Genomic DNA, 24,729 nt, shown 5'->3' on the forward strand with positions numbered 1-24,729 from the left:
GTATTTTTGTGCTAATGAGAAACATGTTGAGTAGCAACAAGCAGTGTGATGTGGTGTGTATTGATTTGGTGCTGATTTCTGCTTGTGAAGGATGCCTGGGTGTTACCCATGTTTGAATGTGTGTAAAAGTTTCTGGAACCACCTGCCACGCAGTGTTGGCTGAGGCATCCTCCCGGGAGGGGCCTGGTGGCAGAGGAAGGTGTGTGTTTCATGACTCTTCTCTGCTTGGTTTGTGGTTTTTATCATGTACACATGTGACTTTCGCAATTTACAGAACTTATCATGAGGTTCTGTTTTTTCTGATCGTGAAAACCACGCATAGTCCTTGTGGAAGATTTTTTGGACAGATAAGCAGAGAGAGAGTCGCCTTGTTAGAGCGCCGCTCTGCCGTTCTCTGGTGACCTCCTGCCCGTCTGTGCACAGACGTGCTGTGATGGACAGGAACTCTGGCCTGTGTCCCCTTCCCAGGTGGGGGTCTGAGGCGGGTCGGCCGTAGTGCCCGTGAGCCCGGCCCCCAAGAGCACAGGCTCACCTGCCTCCTTCCGCAGGCGCGGAGCGGGGCCTGCCGGTGCGGCCATCGCTGGAGAGCCTCCTGGCGGCCAGCAGCCATGTGCTGAAGGAGGTGCTGGACGGCCCCTTCGTGGATCCACTCAAGAACCTGCGGCTTCCACGTGAGCTGAATCCCAACAAGAAGTACAGCTGGATGCAAAAGAAGGACGAGCGGGTGAGGCGTCCCGGGCGTGGCTCAGGGAAGCGGGGTTGGGGGAGGACGGGGTGACCCCAGAGAGGCCGCCTGGCCTGGGCCTTGGCAGGCTGCACGCTCGGGGGAACCTGTTGCATGCCCAGCTTCCGCCACCACCTTGCTGGGTGGTCCCCGGAGAGTTGTCTCCTCTTCCCCAGCCTCAGTGTGTCACCTAATCGTGTGTCAAGGGTGTGTCCCGTGGGCAATGGCTTGGGGGCTCGGGGAGAGCAGATGTGCGCGTGACAGACGCCAGCCCTGCCCGAGAGGTGCTTGCGGGCCACCTCGGCCTGGACTCGGCCCCACAGGGTTGGCTTTCCGGATCCTGGCATGCACACAGGGCGTCTTGGTGAGGGGGAGGGTGGCGTCCCTGCTGCGAGCCCCCGCGCTCACCCACCGTTCCCCGCAGATGTACGCCATGAAATCCTCCCTGGAGAGCATGGACGCCATGGAGCTGGACTTCCGGATGCGGCTGGCAGAGGTGCAGCGTCAGTACAAGGAGAAGCAGCGCGAGCTGGTGAAGCTGCAGCGGCGCCGCGATTCCGAGTGAGTGCGCCCCGCCGCCCGCAGCCAGGCTCTGTAGGCGCCGCGATTCCGAGTGAGTGCGCCCCGCCGCCCGCGGCCCGGGCTCTGTAGGCGCGGCGCTCAGGAGGTCCGCCGTGCAGGCCGCCAGGTGTGCGTGGCCCCAAGTGACGTGTGCGCTCTGTGCGCCCCCTTCTCCACGCCCCCCCCCACCCCCGGGTTCACAGCCCAGCGTGTGATTCTCTTTAAGGGACAGGCGCGAGGAACCCCATAGAAGCTTGGCACGCAGAGGCCCTGGCAGGCCGCGGAAACGGACCCACGCCCTGAGCGCCCTGTCGCCCCCCCGCAAGAGAGGGAAGAGCCGCATCCATAGCGGAAAGTAAGGCTGGCCCCTCGGTGGGTCGGGGACTGGCACAGAGCTCGGAGGGGAGGCGTGCGGGCCCGCGCGGGGCCTGTGTCGGCGCCGGGGACCCTCACGTCCCTCAGGCTCTGACCCGCCGGGATCGGCGGCTCACGGGCAGCACGGCGCGCTGCCCTGGGCCGGCCAGGAGGGCGAGCGTGGAGGGACAGGCACACCCACCCCAGCCAGCAAGTCGAGCGTCACCCCAGCGTCAGGCCCGTCTTCCTGCCGCACCGGTGTCTTCCGCGGCTAGGGCCCGCTTCCCTCTGTGCTGGACGGCCTCACTCCCGGTCTCCTGGTGTGTTGTTCCCGGGATACTCCCTGTGGCCGGGACCTCCGCCTCCACGCACGCTGGGGAGAGGCTCCTTGGAGCCACAAGTGGCCGGAGCGAGAGCGCTCCCTCTGGGTTAGGTGTGGATAGAGGAGCGATGCTGTGGTTCCCCCGGGCCTCCAGAGCGCGCCTCAGCCTGGGCCAGCAAGGCTTGGGTGAGGAAGCAGGGGAGCCACAGGGTACCTTCACAGCCGCAGGAGAGGCTGTGGGTCTTCTCAGAAGACAGCCCCAAGAGCCCCCCGTCTTGCACTTAAGCTTGGATGTCCCTGACTGACCAGAGGATGCAGAGAGAAATACCGTTACCAGCCACAGGCGGGTGGGGAACGCTGCTCCTGGAGGAGCCAGCAGAGGCTGGGACTGCCCGCACGTGGAGCCGCCTCGTAGGAGCGCGGACCCCGGAGGTGGGTGTGCCTCCTGCCGAGTCCCGGGTCTGCTGCGCCTTGTGACCTTGGGCCAGGTGTTAGCTCTTCTAGGTGAGCGCCTTCCTCTATAAAGAGCAGTATGTGGAACCAAGTGTTGTTTTGTGGTTAAAATACAAAGCACAGACATGGAATGAGACACATAGTAAACACCAGGGAAAAGTTACTGCTGTCTTATACTTGTGAGGGTTTAGCGTGAAGCAGCCGTCAGAGACCGTGGCCTGACTGCCTGTGCTGCTCGGGTACAGAACAGTGGGCGGCTCCTCCTTCAGAGCAGCTCTTGATTGTAATCCCTGCCCCATCCTGGTGGATGTCCATGGTGTTTCTGATCCGTGTTCTTGGCATGCTTGGGTACAGAGGTCTCTGACCGTGACAGGTTACTTGTGTGTGTGTGTATGTGAAGGAGCGCGCGAGAGAGGGGCCAGCAGAGACGCTGCTTTTGAGTTCTTTTTTTCCCCATTAAACGCTCATTCTCCCTCCTTTACAAGTGTCCCAGAGTCCTGGCACCACAGTGCTTGACTCGTCAGTCTGTGCTTCAGCATCCAGAGCCCACCCTTCAGGGCCATGAGGGCGGACCCCGGCCCGTGAATGCTGCCTGGCTGGGGCGCTGACCGGTTCCACGTCTGGGTTTCAGGCTGAGCAGCAAGCCCCTGCTGACCTCAGATGACTACGAGCTGGGAGCAGGGATGAGGAAGAGACACAAGGGGCCTGAGGAGGACCACGACGCCCTCGGCGGAGCGGGGAAAGCCAGGGGGAGGAACCAGCCTTGGGACGAGCACGAAACCTCGTCAGACTTCATGAGTCAGGTTGGTCGCCCCATCTCTCAGGAATACTGGCGGCTCGAGGTGGAAGGTCTGGAGGGGCCGCTGGGGCTCACACACTCCCTTTGCGGGTCTCCTGGCCCTGTTGCGCACACACTTTTGGGCTACACTTTTTTTTTCTTTTTTGAGCTACACTTAAGTGTGGAATCACTACGGATAAAATGGAATAGTAACCCAGGCGCGAATGCTTTTTGTTGAGGGTGGCTGCCTTACTGCTAGAGCCACTCCTGCAGTCTTGGTCATTGTGCAGAGCGGGACAGTAAGGCCCAGGGCAGGTCAGAGAGCTGGCGAAGTAACACGGCCCCAGGTGGCGCGGAGGCTGTAAAGCCCATCCTCTGCGTGCTCCGTGACCCTCTGCTGAAGCGCAGAGGAGAGGCTGCAAGTTCTTAACCCAAGAGTGCAATTACTCAGTTGTTTCACGGTATAATTATTTAATGAGCAGCTTCACCATTCTGGAGTTTGAAGAAACAAGGGCTTGATGCCATTGTAATTTCCTCTGGGAACTCTCCTGAGGTAAAGGGCCGAGCGCCAGTGCCTTGAATTTTCTTGTTTCTGCAGAGCACTGAAATCACCCACTTGAAGGCCCTCATCGCTGAATACTAACATACCTTGTCGTCCCTCCCAGAAAAACCCTGTGGGAGGGGGCTGTTACAGTTGACTCAGGTGTCAGAGAGAAGGACTTACATAGGGGAGAGTGGGTCCTTGGGGAGGGGAAGAGAGCCAGTTTGTAGTTTGTACGTCAGCATCCTTTGTACTCTCGAACCGTGAAGGGCACTCTTGTTGTCTAATTGACACTATCCCAACTTTTTCTCTCCTTATGAAATGTTACCTGATTAGAGAGAAAATAGCGATGAAATGTTCAAATGAGGGCCATTGAAGCTGCACGTTTCAACAGCAAATGACTCCAGCTGACGGGAGACGCGCAAGCAGGAATTTATCTGTGAAATCTCTAATCATTCTTTCTGCTTCAGGCGTCCAAGGCACACTCGAGGCATTTTCTTGGCAGCTTCAGCCCATTTAGCTGGATGGCCTGGTTTAGGCTGTGAGGCCGTCTTCATCACCTGCTTTAGGCAGCTGAGATAAGCAGATCAGCTGTGCTGTGATCTGGGTTTTCCATCTTTGGGTTCATCCGTCCTCCCTTAATCCAGCCACCTTTCTCCCCCCTTGGCTCCCTGGCAGCGCTGTTTGTTTAAGGCGCAGCCCCGTAGGAAGCATAGCGCCACAGCCAGCCGGTGGCGATGATAACTGTAACCACAGTAACAGCTCTTTAATAAGTGCTTCACGTGCCTTTTCTCAGTTCCTCTTCAGTACAACCCAGCGCTGCCTGTGCGTAATCACCCCCATTTTACAGAGTAGAGGAACTGAGGCTAAGAGGAATTCAGCAACGTGCCAGAAAGCCACAGAGGCAGGGAGAAGGAGCCTGGGTTCGTCCGAGCTCATGCACTGAGACCCACTGTGGGTGTCAAATGTCTTAACCCGTGACTTCCCAACTTCCCTTTCCAGCTAAAGATTAAGAAGAAGAAGATGGCTAGTGACCAGGAGCAGTTGGCAAGCAAGCTGGACAAAGCCCTCTCCCTCACAAAGCAGGACAAATTGAAGTCGCCCTTCAAGTTCTCCGACGGTTCTGGGGGGAAATCAAAAGCGAGCGGGGGCTGCGGCAGGTACCTGACGCCCTACGACAGTCTGCTGGGCAAGGACAGGAAAGCGCTGGCCAAAGGCCTCAGCCTGTCTCTTAAAGCCTCGCGAGAAGGTAAACACAAAAGGGCTGCCAAAGCCAGGAAGATGGAGGTGGGGTTCAAGGCCAGAGGCCAGCCCAAGTCGACCCACTCCCCCTTCGCCTCGGAAGTGAGCAGTTACTCCTACAGTAAGTAGTGGGCCGTGCCGCCTCAGGGCTGCTCTTCCTCCCTTTCTTTCCTTTCCTCCTCCTCTTTCGGCCTCGAACGCTCGATGGTCTCTGGTGACGGTCTCTTTTCTGCTTTGGCGCCGGTACCAGGCCGGAAACGGAAGTGGTTGTGATGAATGTATGCTGTTCTTTGGGCGGCCATCTGTGATTGGTGGGTGCTCGTGATTGGCGGGCAGGTGGGAGCGGAAGTCCGCCAGCCTTCCCGTACCTGCCTTTCATTGGTCAGCGCTAAGGCCATCGGTGTGAAGGCCTTGTGGTACAGAGTTGGCGGTTACTCAGCCTAGAGCGGTCGCTCCGGCCCTCAGGCGTCAGCCAGTCCTCTAGCTCCGTGTTTGTGAGGAAAGCGTCTATGAAGCGCACACCAGGGCGGCCTTTCCCGTTGTCTTTGCGACGGCCCTCCACGTGGTTACCCGGTTTGTTTCCAAGGATAGATGCTGAGGCAGGGCCCAGCCTGTCAGATTCAGCGGCGCGGGATGGCCTGTCACGATGGGCGCAGCCTGTTTGCTGCCCGGATGGCAGCTGCCAGCCCCATGCGGCTTTTGGGCCCCTGAAACGTAACAGCTGGTGGTACTGAGGGACCGAATTTACGCGGAGCCTGCGGCCTTTGGCGCTTCTTGTCTGGGAACTGGGGGAGCGTGGGTTTCCAGAGCCCGGACGGCCTTGTCCCCACCCCCAGCCCTGACGCCCGTCCGCTGGCCTGGAACCCGCCGCCTGGCACGTAATAGGTGCTCAGTAAGTACCTGCGCGCGGAACACGTAATGCCCAGGATGGGTGGGTGCCAAGGGCTGGCCGCCACAGCAAGGCCGGTGGGGGCGGGGGGCGCTGCCTGCCTCCTGACATCTGTCCGCGGGCTTCTTTGAGGGGGACCCCAAGCCGTGACTCGGGTAGGAAGCTTTCTCCTTGGTGACTGCGTGCATTTGGGCGACTGGGCCTTTGATCGCCTCTGCCTAGTTTATGGGGTCGGGGGCGAGGGTGATGACTGTTAAAGGCGAGAAATGGTGTGTGTTCTTAAGGAAAGAAAGTCTCTGTGGAGTTAAGATGCCATGGACTGCCCCCGAGTGCTGTCCAGAGCCCTACGTGAGCTCGCTGTGTGGGTGAACAGCTGGGAGAAGGCGCCTGGCAGGAGATGAAGCTGCTGCTGGTGTCTTTGGATTTTAACGTTCCTGGTTTTGGTTGCCCTGGGTCTCTAGCCTTGATGCTCAGATGGGTGTGGGGGCGAGGATCTGCTTTCGTGCCTTATGTCCCCTGGGTGGGATCGGTGGCCGAAACACCTCAGATTCAGATGGATGTGAGCTGAGCGGCACTGCCCAGGCCCCTGGCCGCTCTGCGCCAGTTCTAGAGACTTGTAGCTCCGCAGGAGAAGGGAAGGGCTTTCCTTTGCTTGTTTTGGAATGTCACAGAGAGAGTAGGGATTGCTTTTCCTTTGATCTTTCAGTGGATGTGGCCTGGCTGGTGGCAGAAGGATCCTCTGCTCGCCCTGCTTACAGGGGGATGAGGCTAGAGTGCTGTTCAGGCTAGAGTCCACAGATAAGCTGAGGTCTTTGCAGGGGTCGGGGGGGCCTCTAAGCTGCCACGTCCACTGCGGCAGATGTGTGTACGCATGCAAAGCAGTGTCCAGATTGCTCATCTCTGTTACGTTCTTGTCTAAAACTGCACTGTTCAGTTGAGAGAAGTGGGTTAATGCTGCCACAGGGTGGTCAAAAGACTTGTCTGCAGTTAGCTGGTGGCTATGGTGTGGGAGAGAGTGGCTGGCTGTGGAGAGAGTGCGTCTCTTCTATTTTTCACAGTAGTCTTTTTGTCTTCCCCGTAAATGCGTGCATGCAGGGTCACGAGGAGGTCAAGGTGTTTCCTAGCCTTGAGATGCTGTACTGGCAGGAGATGGGCAGAGAGAACGTTGCCCTCCTGCGTTTTCACTGTGGGTTGTAGGGATCTGGTGGCTTGCGTGGTGGGTTCTGGTGGGAAGCCAAGTTTGTCATTGTCACGCACGGACTTGTCCTGCCCGGCAAGTGGCTTCAAGAAGGACAGGATGGAGCACACGGGAGGGAGAGCTGTGGCTGGGGGACGGGCAGAGGCGTGTCCTCGTCACACCCAGAGTTGCCAGACCACCCTGCTGTTGGGTGTTGAGTGGAAAGCATAGATGCTGGAGGAGGCAGCCAGAGGACCCCTGCCCCCAAGCAGACACGCACGTGCGCGCGCGCGCACACACACACACACACACACTCTCTCTCACTCATTCCTTCTCTTGGACTTCGGGAGGGCAGCTGTGTTTGTTAATGCTCCCAGTTCGGACGGATTTGACGAGATGAAGGGATTACAGCCTTTGGCTGCAGAGCCTTTCTGTCCAATGGAATCTTGCTCACCAGCCTCGTGTGTAGAACAGACCAAAGTGGTGTGAGTGTGCCTGGGGAGGGATTGGAAGGGGCCAGAGCTGTGCCCACTTGACAGCCTCCTCCCCAAAGCCTCATGCAGCTCCAAGGCTGGAGACATGTGGGAGGCCAGAACCAGCGTGCTGGTCACCCAGCTCTGATAGGAAAAGGAACGGGGTAGAGCTGGGAACCACAGTATCATTTGTCAGACACCGCTGTCCCGACATTGCCGAGCAGGAAGCTGGGTTGTGAGTCTTTACACGTTTGCCCCGAATACCACTGGGAGTTGGTGCTTCAGGAAAGAAGGGCTTTATGTGAGTCCTTCCCCTCCTAGATTGTTTCCCTGCCCACAAGGAGCCCATGGGCTGGCTGCATTCCCGTGAGGTGGACTGGCCTCGGCAGTGACCTCCCCACGCAGGGCAGAGACCTTCAAAGAGTGGGGCTCCCGCCTCCTGCAGGGCCAGGAAAGACTTCGCCCTGTGGCCGTGTGGTGGGTGGTGCTGGCAGCAGCGGCCCAGCCAGGGTCTGGGTCCAAACCGTGCAAGATGGGTTGTGTGGGGCCTGTGGCTCAGAGGCCTCCCAGGTGAGAGGCGAGGCCCAGATGGGGAGGAGCACGCCAGGTGGTGCAGCTCTGCTGGTTCCACAGCCAGTGGGCGTTTGGACCTCGGTTCTGGTGCGTGGCAGAGTGTCCTCAAAGGCGCCAAGGCTAATGGAAGAGACCCCAGCCCCCTCCCTCCCCCGGCTCTGTGACTTACCTTTATTAAAAACTACTTTGACTGCAGATACGGATTCAGAGGAAGAGGAGGAATTCCTGAAGGACGAGTGGGCTGCCCAGGGCCCCTCCAGCTCCAAACTGACACCTTCCCTCCTGTGCGGCATGGTGGCGAAGAATAGCAAGCCGGCCGGTGGCCCCAAGCTGACCAAGAGGGGCCTGGCGGGCGCCCGGACTCTGAAGCCCAAGCCGGCCGCAGGCAGGAAGCAGCCGTTTTGTTTGCTGCTTCAAGAGGTCGAGCCCCGTTCCTCCTTCAGCGATTCCTCGGAGGACTCGTTTGACCAAGGTTACTAGCTCCAAACACAAAATAACCTTCCGTGTTTCCTATCGAGCGAGTGAGTGCGAGAGCGAGAGCGGGGCGCGAGCGCAGGGAGGGCGGCCAGGCGCCGCCAGGATGGCCCGGCCAGGGCGGCCGTCCGGTTCTTGGCAGCGTAGCCTGCCGTATCAGCCTGGGTCCTTTCATTTTTGTTTTTATTTGTACCTGTATCATTGTGATAATACCATTGGCTGGCTCTTTTTGAGCTTTTATATGGACTGTTTTTAGTCTTCCTCCCCTTCTCCCTCTCCGCCCGCCCACCCCCCTCCCCTCGCCTCCCTGCCCCCTGGACCGCAGGCCTGGGTGGATCCTCCTGGCGTGGCCGCGGAGGCCTCCCAGGGGACGTTTTGTAAATGGAATTCTGTCGTGTGGGCGTGTGACTTGATGTTTGTACCGCGATTTTGGTAATACCAAGCTTTATTAAACATACCGAGTTCATTTTTAACTAAACCCGTGTGCCTTGTCTCTCTTGCTGTGTCCTGACTGGACCATTAGGTTGCCGCTTCCCTCATTTGTTCCCCCCTCCCCTCTCCCCGCCCCCACCCCACCCCCATCCCCACCCCACCCCCACCCCAGAAGGGGTAGATGGAATAACGCAGTCTGCACTCTCTCTATTATTCAAATATCCCTGGTAGCTGTTGGCATGCCTTTCATTTTCCAGGTTTAAAGTCAACTGCTTTCACCTCAAGCTTCATCCTTTTTTTTTTTTGTTGTTGTTAAGCTGCTTGTTTGTCTTTTGTTTTCTTAAAGCTTCTTATGCAACAGTGGTTAAAAAACACTTGTAAATACTCATTTTCTAACACATGTTTCTGCTTTGAAGGGCATGTAGGCAGTGCAGGGTCAAGACCACTCTGCGTCCCCCGAGTTTGTTGTGAAATTCAAAGGCTTCATTGCCGTGTTAGGGGCAGAGCTCAGAGTCGCCCCAGGAGTCCCAGGCTGGTCTGCCCCCCGCCTCACTTAGGCAGAGAGGGTTGGTGTAAGGGATCCCTGTGAGCTCCTTGGTAGACTGCCTTGTCTCAGTCTCCCAGGACCTCCACTCCCAGATGTCCTGGGGTGGGGGTGAGGCTTTCCATCCTGGCTTAGGGTTTGCTTCAGGGTGGACCCCTTTCAGGGACCCCAGAGGTGGGGGGGGGGGGTCGCAGCATCCCAGGGGTCCAAGCCTACATCCTGATGCTGACTGGGAGGCGTTCTGGATGATCAGGAGAGGATGTAGCCGGGGCCTCGGTGCTCAGGCTCCCTGTGTGGCCCCCACACCTGAGTGAGCACAGCCTGGGCCACTAGGTCTCCCGCCGGCCTCGTCTTGTGAGGCCTCCCCAGCCCCGGCCTCTGTGGACACGTCTGGCTGGTTCCCCATTCCCCTCTCGCCTCCCCGGGGCTGGGTCCCCACGCCTCCTTCCCCCTCAGAGGCCAGAGTTACAGCTTCCAAGGTTTGGAGCTCTCTCGCCCTAGCCCAGACCCTGTAGAGAAGCAGGCAGCATCCCAGATCTGGTAGCCAGGGCCCCACCCACCATCAGACAGAGCCCGGATAGGGGGCAGGCGGTTCCCCACTGCACCCAGACCACTGGTCAGGTCTTGAAAGGGATATTTGGGTAATAGGGCCTTCCTGACGCCTGGTACTAAAACACCTAACTGGCTTGGCTTTTCTGGTGTGTCTGCTTTCTCCCCCCAGCAGCTTGGCCATACCTTCACCCTTGACCCCTTCCCATGACGCTTTGAATGTCTGTTTTGGTCTCTCGCATTTGCTCTCACGCTGCACTCTGGACGCACAGCGAAGGCTGGGAGTAGGGCAGACGCGCAGCGGGTCACTGAGCTTGGGTGCGAGCCGGGCTCGTTGCTCCGTAGGTAGGCACAACCCCTTTCTCTGTGTCCCCTCTGCACCCCCCACCCCTCGGGGTTTGCCCCCATCGGCTATGGCAGCAGCGGATCAAGTTGGCATTTATGGATCAGGTTTTGAAAAACCAAGTGACCAGAGCCAACCCCCACATACTGAGCCAACAGGTTTTTTTTTTCCCTCTGGAAAAAAAAAAAGTTTTTCTTCATTTCCTCGGGTTTCTTTGTTGGGACTTTTTCTTCCCCCTGCCCTTGGCAAGCTATATCGCCTCAGGTGTGGACAACTCCAGAAAGGCTTTCTTGGTCCCGAGATACCTCCCCTCTCTCAGCTCCCCCTACTGCCTTGGGCTCTGGCCTGAGCAGACCGGCCACCGTGGGAGGAAGCCAGGGTGGGCCCGCAGGCTCGCGGGAGCAGGAGGTGGGGAAGGGTCTCAGGAGACCAGGGTAACCCAGTCAGCATTTATTTTGTGGGAGACACACCCTTTCTTTTGGCTTTTTGCTTTCCAAACATTCTTCCATCTCGCGGTGATGGGTTTGGGCCAGTCCTGGCTTTCTGGGATCCAATGCAGACATTCCAGACAGCCAAAAACCCAGAGCCAGACTGAGAATCCTGGGTGGGAGAGAGAGCCGGAGTCTCCACACCTGAGCAGCCCCATGTCCCACCCCACGCCCCCCTCAGCCCAGCCAGCCCCCCTGCCCGCCACCCTGCTCAGACTGGTCAGCCCCAAGGTTGGGGGGGAGCCTGCCCGAAGCAGGGGACCCAGGTGCTGCCAAAAGTCTGCCTACACTTAGCCTGCTTTGCCGCTGTGGCCCACTGGGCGGAGACAGAACCATGTGACGTCCGCAATGTGAATGGATCGCAAGTGTGCACGGCCTGCCTGCCGCCTGCCCGCCCTGCCGGCCTCCATCCCGCTGCCCCCATCGCTCAGGGAGCCGGGTCTCCGTCCGCTCACCCCTCCTAACAGCCCTTCTCTTTCTCTGCCTCCTTCCTCTCTCAGCCCCTTCCAGGCCTTCTTCGAGCTCTCGTCTGCCTCCCTCACCGAGGGCTTACTCGGCGGGGACAGGCAGACCAGACCCCCCCCCCCGCCGCCCTCCCTGGCACCCCCGGGGCCGCCTCTTTGGGCCACTCACTGCAGCGCAGCAAGTAGGCGGCTTGGGGGCGTTGGCAGGAGAATGTGGAGTTGGCCACCATCTAGGGCTTGCTCGCCCCCGGACCCAGACTCCCGGCCCCCAGACAGTGCAGAGAGGCGGTAGCTCATAATCCTCCTTCCTCTTCTTGCTGGTGAGTCCCCTCCAGGCTCCCAGCGCCCCTGGGCAGACGGGCACCTCCTTGGCCACAGCACCTTGCGGGCAGGCAAGCCGGGCGCCCTCCCACCCACCACCCTGTGGGGTTAGCTGAGCCATCTCCCGAGAAAGGCGGGGGAGCTGGCCTGTACCTCCAGGCTGTCTCTCTTCTTGGCGGAGGACTTAATTCATGTGCATGGAAAGTCGCCTTCCCTGGTGCGGCCTCCAGCCCCACCACCCACCCTGCCTTTGTGCCGATGGTCCGAGCTGGGCCAGTTCTTGGGGAGAAGCACCTTTCTGTCTCACCAACCAGCGAGGCAAGCTGGGGCTCCCTGAGAGTCTCTTTCCCACTAGGCCATGGGCAATGAGCTGCCAGCCCCAGGTTCAAGTCCCGCTCTGCCGCCTGAGCATCTAACCATGTCGAGCAGAGTGGGCCGCCCCGCCCGGGCGCTCCCTTCCCACTTCCTGGCCTGGGAGCTGTAGCCGGCTTGTGGCTCCTTTGGTTGAGCTGAGCTGAGATTCTCACAGATAAGGAAACAGCAGCCCAGAGAGGACTGTACGTTTGCTCCAGGTTTCCCCGGGGTGCTGGGCCCCAGCTGTGGACCCCCAGAGTCTGCTGAGGGTTCCCGTCAAGGGAGCACCCCCCCCACCCCCACTCCGAGATGAAACCGAACTCCACCTTCTCCTGCTGCCTGCCAACCCCCAGGCCTCCCACCCCCTGCCCGCCCCCACACCCCTGGGGGGTCTGTGCCCGCAGGGTCCTCCCGCCCCCTACCCCCCGCCCCGCCCTCACCTCTCTCCTCCTCCCTCCCGCCTCCTCCCCCGGCTTTCTTGTTGTGCGTCGGGTTGTGTGTGCGCGTGTGTGCGTGTGAGACCTTGGAGAGCTCTGTCTCCAGTCCTCGTCCGTGTGTCCATCCCCACCCCCCACAGCACAGGTGCATGTCGGTGCTCCCCTGCAGAAAACACTCCCAAAGCCGCCGCCCACCTCTAGGATGCCCAGGTCTTGGGCTCGCTTTGATGGCCGGGGGCGGCAGGGTGGGAGGTGCCTGGGCTGGTGAGGAGTCCGGAGCCGGGCTGGAGCCGTGGCACCCCCCTCGCTGGCGCGGCAGCGGCGGCGGCGTGGGGGGCGGCGCTGGCCCAGGCCAAGGCTCTGACTCGCGCCCTGTTTTCTGCACGCCAGATGAGAGCTCCGAGGAGGAGGATGAGGACGATGAGCTGGAGGAGGACGAGGCTGCCGGCGGCTATAGGCTGGGCTCCCGGGAGCGGGCCATGTCGCCAGGCCTGGAGGAGAGCGGGCTGGGCCTGCTGGCGCGCTTTGCAGCCAGCGCCCTGCCCAGCCCCACTGTGGGGCCGTCCCTGTCCGTGGTGCAGCTGGAGGCCAAGCAGAAGGCCCGCAAGAAGGAGGAGCGCCAGAGTCTGATGGGTGAGTCCTGGTGGTGGGTTGCGGGGCGGCGGGTCCCACTGCCCGGCCTTCAGGTGGGGCTCAAGAGAAGGACAGGAACTCTGCCTCTGGGGCTGGGCCTGGGCGGACGGCCCCAGTGATGGGGCCAACCCCCCCCTCCCCCAGCCTGCCACTCCCTGGGGAGGGGTCTCCAGAGCTGTGCTGTGACCTTCACTGTTGATGCTTCCAGCAAACAGGACCTCAGGTGCCCAGTGTCAGGCAGCTCTGGGGTTTGCAGAGGCCTCGGATACACACCCTGGGGGCTGTGGAAGCCCACAGGAGGCCCCTGACCCAGCCCGGGGGTAAGGGAGACCACTACAGGTTGCTAACACGTAGGCTGAGCCAGGAGAGAAAAATGGGAGTTGGCTAAGGTGATGGAGGAGAAATGGAGGTGTATCTGAAAGGAACAGGCCGCACAAAGGTCTGGAAGAAGGGGAAGCTCTTTATACTCAGGGCAGTTAGGAGGGGCGGTTTATTCGGTGAGATGCATTGGCCCAGACAGGGCAGATTTCATTGGCCTGGGGTTGCAGCCCAGTGGAGGTCATTAGTGGTGGTGCCCAGGTGCCGGCTTACTGTCCCGCTGCCCGCGTGGGCGGACAGAGGCAGCAGGCACCAACACTCGGACCGGAGGCCCCGCTGTGTCCTGGCCCTGCGTCCCTCCTCTTTCTGCGTCTCCAGTCGTATCTCTGTCTTCTTGGGATGGACAGACACCTTGGGACTGTCTCCTGGACCGAGCTCACCTTCACCAGGGGTTGATGTTTGAAACCAAGATGGCTCCACATGTGTTTGGGCTGTGAGCTCCCCTTGCCCTTTTCTGAGCCTTGGAGGTACACGTGAGGCCCTCCTGGCAGGGGCTGGGGCATGGGAAATGGGCCCTGCTTGCTACCCTGCCACCCTGACCCCCAGCCTCCCCTAGCTGCCCTGACTTCATGCAACCCAGAGCCCATTCCCAGTGGCCCGCACCACCTCCCGGGACCACGTCTTTTCAGGGCTGGACAACCCAGTGCTTTCTGTGCCGAGAAACGTCCCACTGTCAAGACGGACCGCAGTTTGTTTCTTCATTGACCTGCTCAAGGGCTTCGAAGGACATCTGGGTGGCATCCTAGTTCTGGTGGTTTTCACTGAAGCTTCTCTAGACTTCCGTGTGCAGGTTTTTGCCTGGACATGTTTTCAGCTCCTTTGGGTAAATACCAAGGAGTGTGATCACTGGATTATATGCATATCTTAAGATCACGCTTAGTTTTTTAAGAAACTGCCAGACTGTCTTTCAAAGTTAACTGTATGGTTTTGCAATCCTGCCAGCAGTGAATGCGAGTTCCTGCTGCTCAGCATCCTCACCAGCGTTTGGTGTTTTGGATTCTGGACATTCTCATTGTTTTAATTTGCATTTTTCCTACTGATATGCTGTGGAGCATCTTTTCATATGCTTATTATTTGCTATCTGCATATCTTCTTTGGTAAAGTGTCTTTTAAGGTTTTTGTCCTATTCTTAAATTGGGTTATTTAATTTAAATCTTAATACTGAGTTTTAAGGGTTCCTTTTGTATTTCAGATAACAGTCAGATGTGTCTTTTGCAAATATTTTCTCCTAAATCTCATCTTTTCATTCTCTTGACAGTGCCTTTCACAAAGCAGAAAATTTTAATTTTACTGAAGTCCAGCTTATCAGTTCTTTTTTTTCTTTTTTAATGGATTGTGTCTTTGGTTTTGTATCTAAAAATTTACTGCCATATCAAAGGTCATCTAGATTTTCTCCTACATCATCGTCTAGAAATCTTGTATTTTTGCAGTTTAAGTTTAGGCCTGTGGTCCACCATGAATTAATTTTTGTGAAGGGCGTGAGGTCTGCGTCCAGGTTCTGGTTTTTTTTCGCATGTGGATGTCCACTGGCTCCAGCACCATCTGTTGAAAAGATTCTCTCTTTTCCATTGTCTCACCTTTCCTCCTTGGTCAAGTGTCATCTGACAGTTCTTACGGTAGTCTGTTTCTGGGTTCTCTATGCCGTCCCATTGACCTGTTTGTTCTTTTGCCAATATCTCCCTGTCTTGATTACTCCAGCTTTACAGTAAGTCTTGAAATGAGCTACCTTTCAGTCCTCTGACTTTGTTCTTATCCTTAAATATTGAGTTGGCTGTTCTGGGTCTTTTGCCTCAATATACAAACTTTAGAATTGATATCTACAAAATAACTTGCTGCTATTTTTATTGGGTTTATTAACATTGAATCCATAGATCAATTTGGAAAGAAATGACACCTTGACAGTATCAGTTCTTCCTGTCCCTGACAATGGAATATCTTCTTTGATTTCTTTTATCAGATTTTTTTTTTATAGTTTTCCTCATATGTATCTTTTACATATTTTGTTAAATTTAACTTACTTCATTTTCGGGATTGTTAATGTAAGTAATACCATGTTTTAAATTTCAGATTACCACTTGTTCATTGCTGGTATATAGGAAAGATTCTTATTTACTGTACCACCAGGGAAGTCCTTTTGGATGCTATTATAAATGGAATTCTGTTCACTTTTGGAGTGTTTGCTGCTAACGTATAGAAATGCAACTGCTTTTGTAAATTGATCTTATATCTTGCATCCTTGCTAAACTCATTTGTTCTAATAATTTTTTTAAAGTAGATTCCTTAGGATTTTCTATATATAAGATCATCTCATCTACAAATAGAGGTAGTTATGTTTCCCTTTCCAATGTATATTCCCATTATTTTCCTTGCCTAATTGCTCTGGCTAGGATCTTGCGTGCAATGCTGAGCAGCAGTGGTGAGAAGAGATATCTTTGTTTTTTTTTCCTGTCCTCCCTGCCCCATAGATATCTTTGTGAGAAAGCATTCATACTTTTTCCATTAAATATGATGTTGTTTAGTTGCTCAGTCACGTCCAACTCTTTACGACACCATAGACTGTAGCCTGCCAGGCTCCTCTGTCCACGGAATTTCCCAAACAAGAATACTGGAGTGGGTTCCCACTTCCTTCTCCAGGGTATCTTGCTGACCCAGGATCTCTTCCTTGAACCCAAGTACCCTGCTTGGCAGGTGGGTTCTTTACCACTGAGCCACCTGGGAAGCCCACAGATAATGTTAACAGTGGTTTTTTCATTTGTCAGGTTAAGGAAGTTTCCTCCTGTTTCTCGTTTGTTGAGTGATTTTTATCACAAAAGGGTACTAGATTTTGTTGCTTTTTCTGTCTGTTGATGTGTTGTTCATGTGGTTTTTATGTTTTATCCTATTAATGTGGTATATTATATTGGTTTTGTAAAGAGTCAAACCAACTTTGCATTCCTGGCCTATGTCTCACTTGGTCATGGTGTATAATCTTTTCTGTATGTTTCTGCATTGTGTTTACATTTGCTTATAATTATGTCTTCTTGATGGATTGATCATTTTATCATTGCAAAACGTCCTTTTTTGTTTCTCAATTTTTGTCTTAAAACCTATTTTGTCTGATAATAGTAGAGACATACCTCAGAGATAACGTGAGTTTAATTCCAGACAAACACAATGTTGCATTTAGCCAATATTGCAGTAAAGTGAGCCACACAAATGTTTTGGTTTCCCAATACATATAAAAGTTATGTTTATACTATATTGTAGTTGTAAGGATGCAATAGTATTCTGTCTTAAGAAAAAAAGCACATGTCTCAGTTAAAAAATATTTTATTGCTAAAAATCATTGACCATCACCTGAGCCTTCAGTGAGTTGTAGTAGTAACATCAAAGATCACTGATGACAGATACAACAAATTATAATAATATAATGATAATGAAGAAAGTTGAAATCTTATGAGAATTACCAAAATGTGACACAGAGGCATAGAGGGAGCAAATGCTGTTGGAAGAGTATTGCCTATAGACTGGCTCGACGCAGGGTTGCCACAGATCTCGAGTCGGTAAAAAGGGGCAGTTTCCGCAGAGCATGATTAAGTGGTGCATGTCTGTACAGCCGCTGCAGCTCGACTTTGGTTATTATTCGTATCATATGTCTTTTTTTTTTTAATCCCTTGACGTTCAGCCTATTTGTGTCTTATTCTTTTCTCTACTATTTGTTGTCTGTTTTCTCGGCCTATTTCCTTGTTCCTTTCTTCCTCCTTTCTGCCTGTTTTTGGGGGGAGGAAGCATTTCACTGGACACTGGCTGGGAATCCAGGATGGGGGTTCTATTCCCTGTTTGGGCCTGTCCGGCAGTGAGGCTGCGGCAAGATGCTTCCATCTCTGCGGGCCTCGTGCTTGTCCCCACCGCAGGGCCCTGACGGAGACCGCGTCCTCTGTTCCAGGCACTGCTTGTGCTGCCCCGCTGGGCTCGTAACTGTTTGTCTTCCTACCCGATCTTACCATGAGCCAAGAGGCTCCAACCTCCGCCCTTGCAGGCGAGTGTCCACTCCTGGTCACCGCCCTGCCCTGCGCCGGCTCTCTGTGCAGTGCACCTGCAGTGTTCTGTGTGCGTCCAGGATTTCAGGTCCTTTCTGCAAGGACCTCATCAGGTGGGATCTCATTCCCTCATACCCAGAAGCAGAGCTCACGGGCCAAGAGTGTCTTATGGCCTGCACCCTAATCAGCCCTGAAAGCCCCAGCTGCCTCTCCTGCAGCAGGAAGTCTGTTAACAAAAGAGGAATTAATAGGATCCTTATTCTTTGCAAGTGGATCCTTCCCCTGGAGTGTGGCCCCTCCCCTGGCCCTGCCCTTGCCACCGAGGCTGCATCTGTTGGGGTGATGGGTCTCAGCCTCCCGCAGGAGCCTTTGTGGCCAGGCTGCTGGCTGCCCAAGGGTCAGTAGGCCCTGAGGTTCAGCCCTGGCTTGTAGGCTGACCCAGGGCAAGTCCTTCTCTGGGGCGGTCAGCCCCCTACTGTCACAGACATCTCGTCCCTGGGGTCTGCCTGGAGGAGGCAGGCCCTCTTCATTCCCCTGATGGGGAGAGAAGCACCACTCATCCCCATTTAGAGTCTTTTCTTGGCCACCAGCTCTGGGCCAAGCGCTGCATTGTACAATGCTGGGGCCTCTGGGAGAAGGTGGGGATCTACTTCTGGGGGGGCGGAGCCCGCCAAGATAGACAAACACAGACGGGACCTCTGCAGTGTGCCGTGTACCTGTGGTGAGGAGGGGTGGCCCAAGGACTCCCCAGGGCGTGGAGTGGGTCTTCTCAGAAAGGAGGCTGCAGTAGTCCAGGTGGAGGGCAGGGAGAGATGGTGCTCTGGGCAGAGGGGCCAGAACGAGCAAAGACCCAGGGGCTTAAAAGGACAGATGACAGCAGATGTTCGGGAGCGGTTGTGCATTCAAGGAACCCAGGAGCTGGGGGGGAGCTGGGGCTGCCCTGCGGCAGAGGGAGGCGGCCCCCTGGCTGTGGGGAGGGGCCGGGCCCCAGATCTGTGTGGGTTCTGGGGAGTGCTGTCCTCTCGAAAGGGGAGTGGGTGTCTAGGACCCTCCAAGTGAGAAGTGGCACCAGGACGCAGAGGCGAGGCCCTGCTGGGGCTCGGGGATTTTGGGTGGACTTTCCCGCCCGCCTCCCTTGGAGCTGCTGCCCATGCAGGTGTGGGCCCTCCATGGCTCACCCTCGCAGGGCTCCGGGATTCCCGAGGGGGCCCAGGAAGAGCCGGGAAGCTCACACATCCCCGGGCAGGAGACTCCACATTCCCAGACGGTGCTTCAGGCGCGAAGGGTCCAGAGCAGAGTCTGGGCAGCCTGGGGGAACTCGGGATGGGAGTGGGCCACAGTCCTCCTGACCTTAGGCCTCGGGCTCCTCCCTGGAAGCGGCGGAAGCCTCCCCGGGTGGCCCAGTCCCTGCAGCAGGGATGGGCTGGCCAGGGTGGGAAGTGGGGGCCGCAGAGCACCCCGTCCACAGCGCCCCCCTCACCTGCGTGCAGGCACGGAGTTCGAGTACACCGACTCGGAGAGCGAGGTCAAGGTGCGGAAGCGGTCACCCGCCGGGCTGCTGCGGCCCAAGAAGGGGCTGGGGGAGCCAGGTCCGGCCCTGGCCGCGCCCAGTGCGCGGGCCCCCGGCCCCAACAGCCCCGACAAGGCCAAGCTGGCGACCGAGAAGGGGCGCAAGGCTCGCAAGTCGCGGGGCCCCAAGGAGCCGGGCCTGGAGGCGGGGCCCGAGGCCAGCGACGACGACCTGTGGACGCGGCGGCGCAGTGAGCGGATCTTCCTGCACGACGCCTCGGCGCCCCCCGCACCCAGCAGCGCCGCGCCCGCCGCCACCAAACCCGGCCGCTGCGCCAAGGCCGGCCTGCCCAGCCCACGCAAGGACGCCGGCCGCGCCAAGGACAGAAAGGACCCCAGGAAGGTAGGCCCGGGGCGGGGCCCCCCGGACCTCAGGGCCCAGCGAGGTGCTCAGACGCACAGGGTGGCCGGGACCCTGGGGGACAGCGTGCTGCTGAGACGCAGGTACCCGCCGAGACCTCCGTGGGTGGTGGGCGCTCCTCTGGGTGCCCCTCGCTGGGCGTCTTTGATGAGGGCACCCAGCAGCCGGGCCAGAAGTGCCTGGTGTGCAGCGGTGGGCTCAGGCGGTGCTCCAAGGCCTCTGTGGGAACTGGCGCGCGCTCCGCGGCGGTGACTGCTGTCGGTGACAGAGGCTTGCCCGGAAGGAAAGCCTCATTTCTTGAGCAGGTAGTGACAAGAGAGATGGGATTTTTTTTCCCCCTGTCTAAGGGAACACCTGCTTTGTGAGAACTCTGTACTGATGAGGCCTGCTGCCCTTCCCGCTTCGGGTGGCTGCCTGCATACCTCACCGCCAGCTCACAACGCTGGTCTCTGGCTCACGCCCCTTTGCCCCGTGTCCCCCACACCACAATGTCATTCTTGAGAAAGCCACCCAAAGGGACGGGACTCGGCATCGGGTGGTAGTGAGGAAGGGGCTGCATTTGAGTGGCATCGGCAGGGACCCCTTGTTCATGACCCCTCACAGCCAAAGCCACCTCGGGCTTTTCTGGTCCCGGGAGAGAAGGTGCTGGAATAATACATAATGATGGTGACCATACCGAGGGATCCACATGGGGGCCAGGCATGTCCTAATCGCTCCGCCACGTATGCTGCATGTACTGGGGGAGGGATGCTCATGTCCTCTGCTGAAACACATCTGACTCCCAACTCCCCCGCGCTGGCGCAGACCCCAGCCCACCCCACCCCCGAGGCCGGGCCCACATCCCAGGTGGTCACCTGTGCTCTTTGCCCAACTGGCTGTAATCAAGGATTTTCATGACCCCTCCCCACCACCCCCGGGTCGATAATTCCCTAGAATGACAACTCGGGAAGACACTTGATTTACTGGTCCAGTTTATCGTGAAGGATGCAGCCCGGGGACAGCCAGGTGGAGGACACGTGCGGGGCAGGGTGTGTGTGAAGGGGCGCTGAGCCCTGTGCCCCCTCCTCGGTATGTGGACCAGTCCTGTGGTGCTCGGAGCCCCAGTGCCGAGGGGTTCTCGTGGCCACTTCGTCCAGAGGCATGATGGAGAGCAGTCACTCAGGCTCCATCCAGCCCCTCGCTCCTCTTCCAAGAACGGGGATGAGGCAGCAAGGTTCAAGCTTGGGTCGTGGCTGGTCTTTCTGCGGACCAGGCCTCATCCTGAGGCCATCCATGGGCTCATCACGTGTCCCCTCCTTAGAATAGAAGATGCTCCTGTGACCCCGGAAATGCCAGGGCGCATAGAAGCGCTGTATCAGGAACACAGCAAGGAGTGGGGAGAGACCAAGTACATACTGCTTTTGACATCACAGTTGAGTCCTTACAAGGCCATGTAAGGCGGGTTTTACAAGCCATGTAGGGAAGTCTTACAAACTGCACCTCACAGGTAGCCCTGAAACCTTCCCAGTTAGCCTAGCGGCTAATGATCGTCAGAGCTGAGCTTAGAACACTGGAGGTCTAGTGCCCGAGCCCTTAACCGCAGGGCCCGCAGCCTCTCTGAGCCTTTCCCAAAAAGGCAGCTTCCGTTAGGAGAGGACCAGGGGCTCACCTGATCCCAGCCTTCTGACGGTCCAGTCAGAGATGGAACAGAACAGATTAACTGTCTAAGATGTCAGACACAAAGGAAATCGCTCTAGGGCCAGAGTTCACAGTTTTGTGGGATGCACTTTTGTATCCTGCTTTTTGGAGTTAGATCTTGTGCATTCCCATATGCCATGAACTTTTTAGTTTATTTTTCTTTCATTTTTTTTTAAACTCACTAAGTGATGGAATAGTATCCCACCATCTGGCCATCCCATGGTTTTCAGTATCTCCTGCCAACAGCCATGCTGGCCATCGGTGATTTGGTTGATGATGGTGTTTTGCCATGGTAATCATCCCAGCAATGGACAGCTTTGCTCTGGCTACAGAACTTGGCACGTTTGGAGGTCTTTTCTTTTTTTAAAAGAAGAAATGTTTCTTAGAAATGGGCTTTCTGGTTAGTGGGAAAGAAAGAGTTACCAGTTTTATCTTATTATAACAGTAATTGGATGATAAAGAAAAGGAAGAAAATTAAATTCCACGCAGTGATAACTTTTTTTTTTTTTTTTTGCTGTTGAGTTCCCTTTTCTCCTGAGTGTGCAACTGCAAAGACGTGCCCCATAAGACAAGCTGTCTATTTAATAATAGAAGTCAGGTGGAAGAGGAGACATAACCACATGAAAAACTGTCCGTCCACTCCCAAGATGCCTTCTGATTTCAGAAATGGGAACAGGATTACAAGATGCATCAGAAATAAGAAAATAGAGTGTGTGTGTGTGTGCACGCGCGCGTGTGTGCCAAGTTGCTTCAGTATATATAAACTTGTATATATGTATATAAACCTATATATATGTCTCCCCCCAATTAGAGGTTAAAATGAACGCATTTATCCTTGTAACATTCCCCACTTGTTCCTTTTAACCCTGTTGGCTTTGAATCCCACTCGTCTCTTGTGGAAGCTGGGACTTCTGCTGCTGTCTCGGTATCATTTGCCCAGTCTTCTTTTTTTCTCTGTCTTAATTTCCGTCTCCCCTGGCCCGTGACTTGGTCATTGGTATCCGGCACGCCACTTCTGAAATGCACACAGTGACCCCTACCCTTGCCTCCCGTCCCCTCTGCGGCCTGAGCCCACTTCCTGCCCCGAGTGTCATCATGTGTTGCCCATGCTGTCACCTCTTCCTTGGAACAGAGCCTTTGGCCCCTGGGATCGAAGCTTGTAACTGTATCTACCGACACGCCGGGTTGCTTTACATCTGGGTTGTTCCCACTCCTTGGCTCTGATAAGTGGAGCCTTGCACAGTCCCCGTGCACTGGCCCACTTTCCATGCCCCCATTGGAGGGAGCATCCCAGATCCACGCTGGGGGCTTTGAGCTGGGTGTCCCCCACTGCTGGGGTGAGAGGAAGGTAGCCGCTGGTCCCCAGAAGCGCCCCGGACAGTGCGGGCACGGTTCTGCACGCTCCTTCCAGGAATGTGTCTGCCTCACTGAGCGAGGCTGTTGTTATTCTTGGCGTCATTCAGCAGAGGGAAGAACAGGCGGGCAGTCAGATGAATTTCAGGTCTGCATGTCAAGGCACCTTGGGCAGCTGGTCACAATAAAAAGGGAGGCTTCTCCTCTGTGTCTGCCAGATACACTTGGCAGAGGATGGGGGGAGGAAGGTGGCAGAGGATGGGGGGAGGAAGGTTGCACAGTGGAATTTTCGGTAAATTCCCGTCTGTGTTTAAAACAAGAAAGTACCGTGTATGCACAAATGTGTTTGCTTAGCCTGTGAGTTTACATGGTTGTGTGTGCTTGCGGAAAGTTCTGGAAAGGACACGCCACGCCGTTATTCCCTCTAGTCACCTCTGCGGTTGGTGGGATCGTTGGAGAGGAACTCAGTTATATGCATGTCGATATTCTTTTTTTTTTTTTTTAATATAACAAGTAATATATAGTGGTAATAAAGCAAGATTAAAACCAGAAATGCTTGCCGGGGGTGGGAGGGCGAGTGTGGGGCCTGGGCCCGTGCTGCCCTCTGACAGCTGCTCTCTGGCTTCATCCCCAGAAGAAGAAGGGCAAGGAAGCCGGGTCCGGAGCCTCGCTGCCCCCGCCCCGTGTTCCTGCCCTGCCTGCCGAGGCCCGGGCCCCTCACACCAGCTCCCCGGCCTCCACCAAGAGGAGCAAGGCCAAGGCCAAGGGCAAGGAGGTGAAGAAGGAGGTGAGGTTCCCTGGAGGCCCAGGCACGGCGGAGTTGCTTTGCTTGGTTGACAGATGGGGGCGACCCTGCATGGCCCCATCCCCACTCTAAGATCCGTGTGCGGCTGGAAGTGCTCCCTCGGCCCGCTTTGTCCTCCCTCTGGCGCCCAGGTGGGATCTGGCTGCTCCCTGCGCCAAGCTGCATGGCAGCCTGATGGTGACCCTGGGCTTCCGGCCGGGCCTTAGCCGTCGGTCTCTCCTGCTCTCTTCTCAGAACCGGGGCAAGGGGGGAGCCGTGAGCAAGCTGATGGAGAGCATGGCCGCTGAGGAGGACTTCGAGCCCAACCAGGACTCAAGCTTCTCCGAGGACGAGCACCTGCCCCGCGGCGGGGCGGCGGAGCGGCCACTGACCCCAGGTGAGCACCTGCCGTGCCGCGTGGGCCCCGGCCTGCAGTGTGGGGGTGCCAGGGGCTTCCCGGAGGCAGCTGCCAGCGGGGCCCAAGTGGGCCAGGCTGGGCTCGCACAGAGAGGGGGCAGGGTGGTGGGGGAGACGGCGTGTGCAGAAGCCCCGCGGTTAGACGGGAGCACGGTGCCTGAGGTGAGCTGCAGGAAGGCCGCGTCAGTCTGGGCTGCTCAGTCAGGGCGGGAGAGCAGCCTTGGACTGGGGGCAGGCAGGGCAGACCCCCCTGTTTCGAGGGCCTTGGTGGGGGCTTGGACTTCTTCCTGAACAATAAGAGGGAGGTCAGTGTGGTCAGCTTGATTTCATGGTGCGCTCTTTGGCTGCTGTGTAGACAGGGACCTGGAGAGCTGGGGCAGGGAGTGGGGGCCAGGAGGTTGAGTTAGGAGGCTGCTGGGGGATCTGGGTGAGCAGCGGTGTGGGTGGACCGCGGAGTGGGTCCAGGGATGTGCAGTGAGAAGAGCCGGGCCAGCCCTGCGAAGCTTTGTCGTCTGCTGGGGAGCATATCTGTCAGCTGTTGCTGTGTAAGGACCAGGCACGCATACTCAGTGATGGGTTGGGATGGGCTGTCAGCAGGACGGTGGGGTGACCTCAGCTGGGCTGACTCTCGTGTTAATGGGGTGTCTAGCGGTCCACTGACAGCAGACACAGGTCTGCCCCACCTGGCCTGCTGGGCTGGCCAGGGCTTGTTCTCTCACGGCCCTGCTGCCAGAGGCTCGAGAGGGACCAGAAGGCCTCTGGAGGGAGGCCTCCCTTCAGATTCAAGTGCTTCTCCCCTCATCCACTGGCTAAAGCAGGTCACATGGCCATGCCCAAGGTCAAGAGGTGGGAAGCCCATTGCAGCCACCGTGAGGCTGTGGCAGGGATGTGGGTGCAGGCAGGGACCGAGACCTGAGCCCGTCACTCTGTCCATCCCAGCCAGCGATCTGGGTTTCTCTGAGTGAGGTGACGGCAGTGAGGGGCTGGGTCTAGGGCCCTACAGAGAAGAAGACTGGGTCCTGGAGGCTGAAGCAGTGTGTGTGGG

The 24,729-nt window shown here is 56.9% G+C and overlaps 1 protein-coding gene across 6 annotated transcripts in view; it reads left to right on the forward strand.

Annotated features, from left to right (window-relative positions):
• The window catches only part of TNRC18 (trinucleotide repeat containing 18), an 88,383-nt gene that overhangs the window by 51,455 nt on the left and 12,199 nt on the right, over window positions 1-24,729 (forward strand). For 5 of the 6 annotated variants that reach the window (XM_061153689.1, XM_061153685.1, XM_061153684.1 and 2 more), the window contains 10 exons: window positions 549-724; window positions 1,149-1,285; window positions 1,512-1,640; window positions 3,046-3,217; window positions 4,736-5,096; window positions 8,284-8,559; window positions 12,884-13,126; window positions 19,014-19,435; window positions 23,118-23,270; window positions 23,523-23,664. In XM_061153689.1, coding sequence (XP_061009672.1) covers window positions 549-724; window positions 1,149-1,285; window positions 1,512-1,640; window positions 3,046-3,217; window positions 4,736-5,096; window positions 8,284-8,559; window positions 12,884-13,126; window positions 19,014-19,435; window positions 23,118-23,270; window positions 23,523-23,664 — 2,211 coding nt within the window. The remainder of the gene's footprint in view (window positions 1-548; window positions 725-1,148; window positions 1,286-1,511; window positions 1,641-3,045; window positions 3,218-4,735; window positions 5,097-8,283; window positions 8,560-12,883; window positions 13,127-19,013; window positions 19,436-23,117; window positions 23,271-23,522; window positions 23,665-24,729) is intronic. The other variant, XM_061153686.1, reaches the window with a different exon arrangement.

The sequence above is a fragment of the Dama dama genome, chromosome 10, assembly GCF_033118175.1.
Source record: "Dama dama isolate Ldn47 chromosome 10, ASM3311817v1, whole genome shotgun sequence".
NCBI lineage: Eukaryota > Metazoa > Chordata > Mammalia > Artiodactyla > Cervidae > Dama > Dama dama.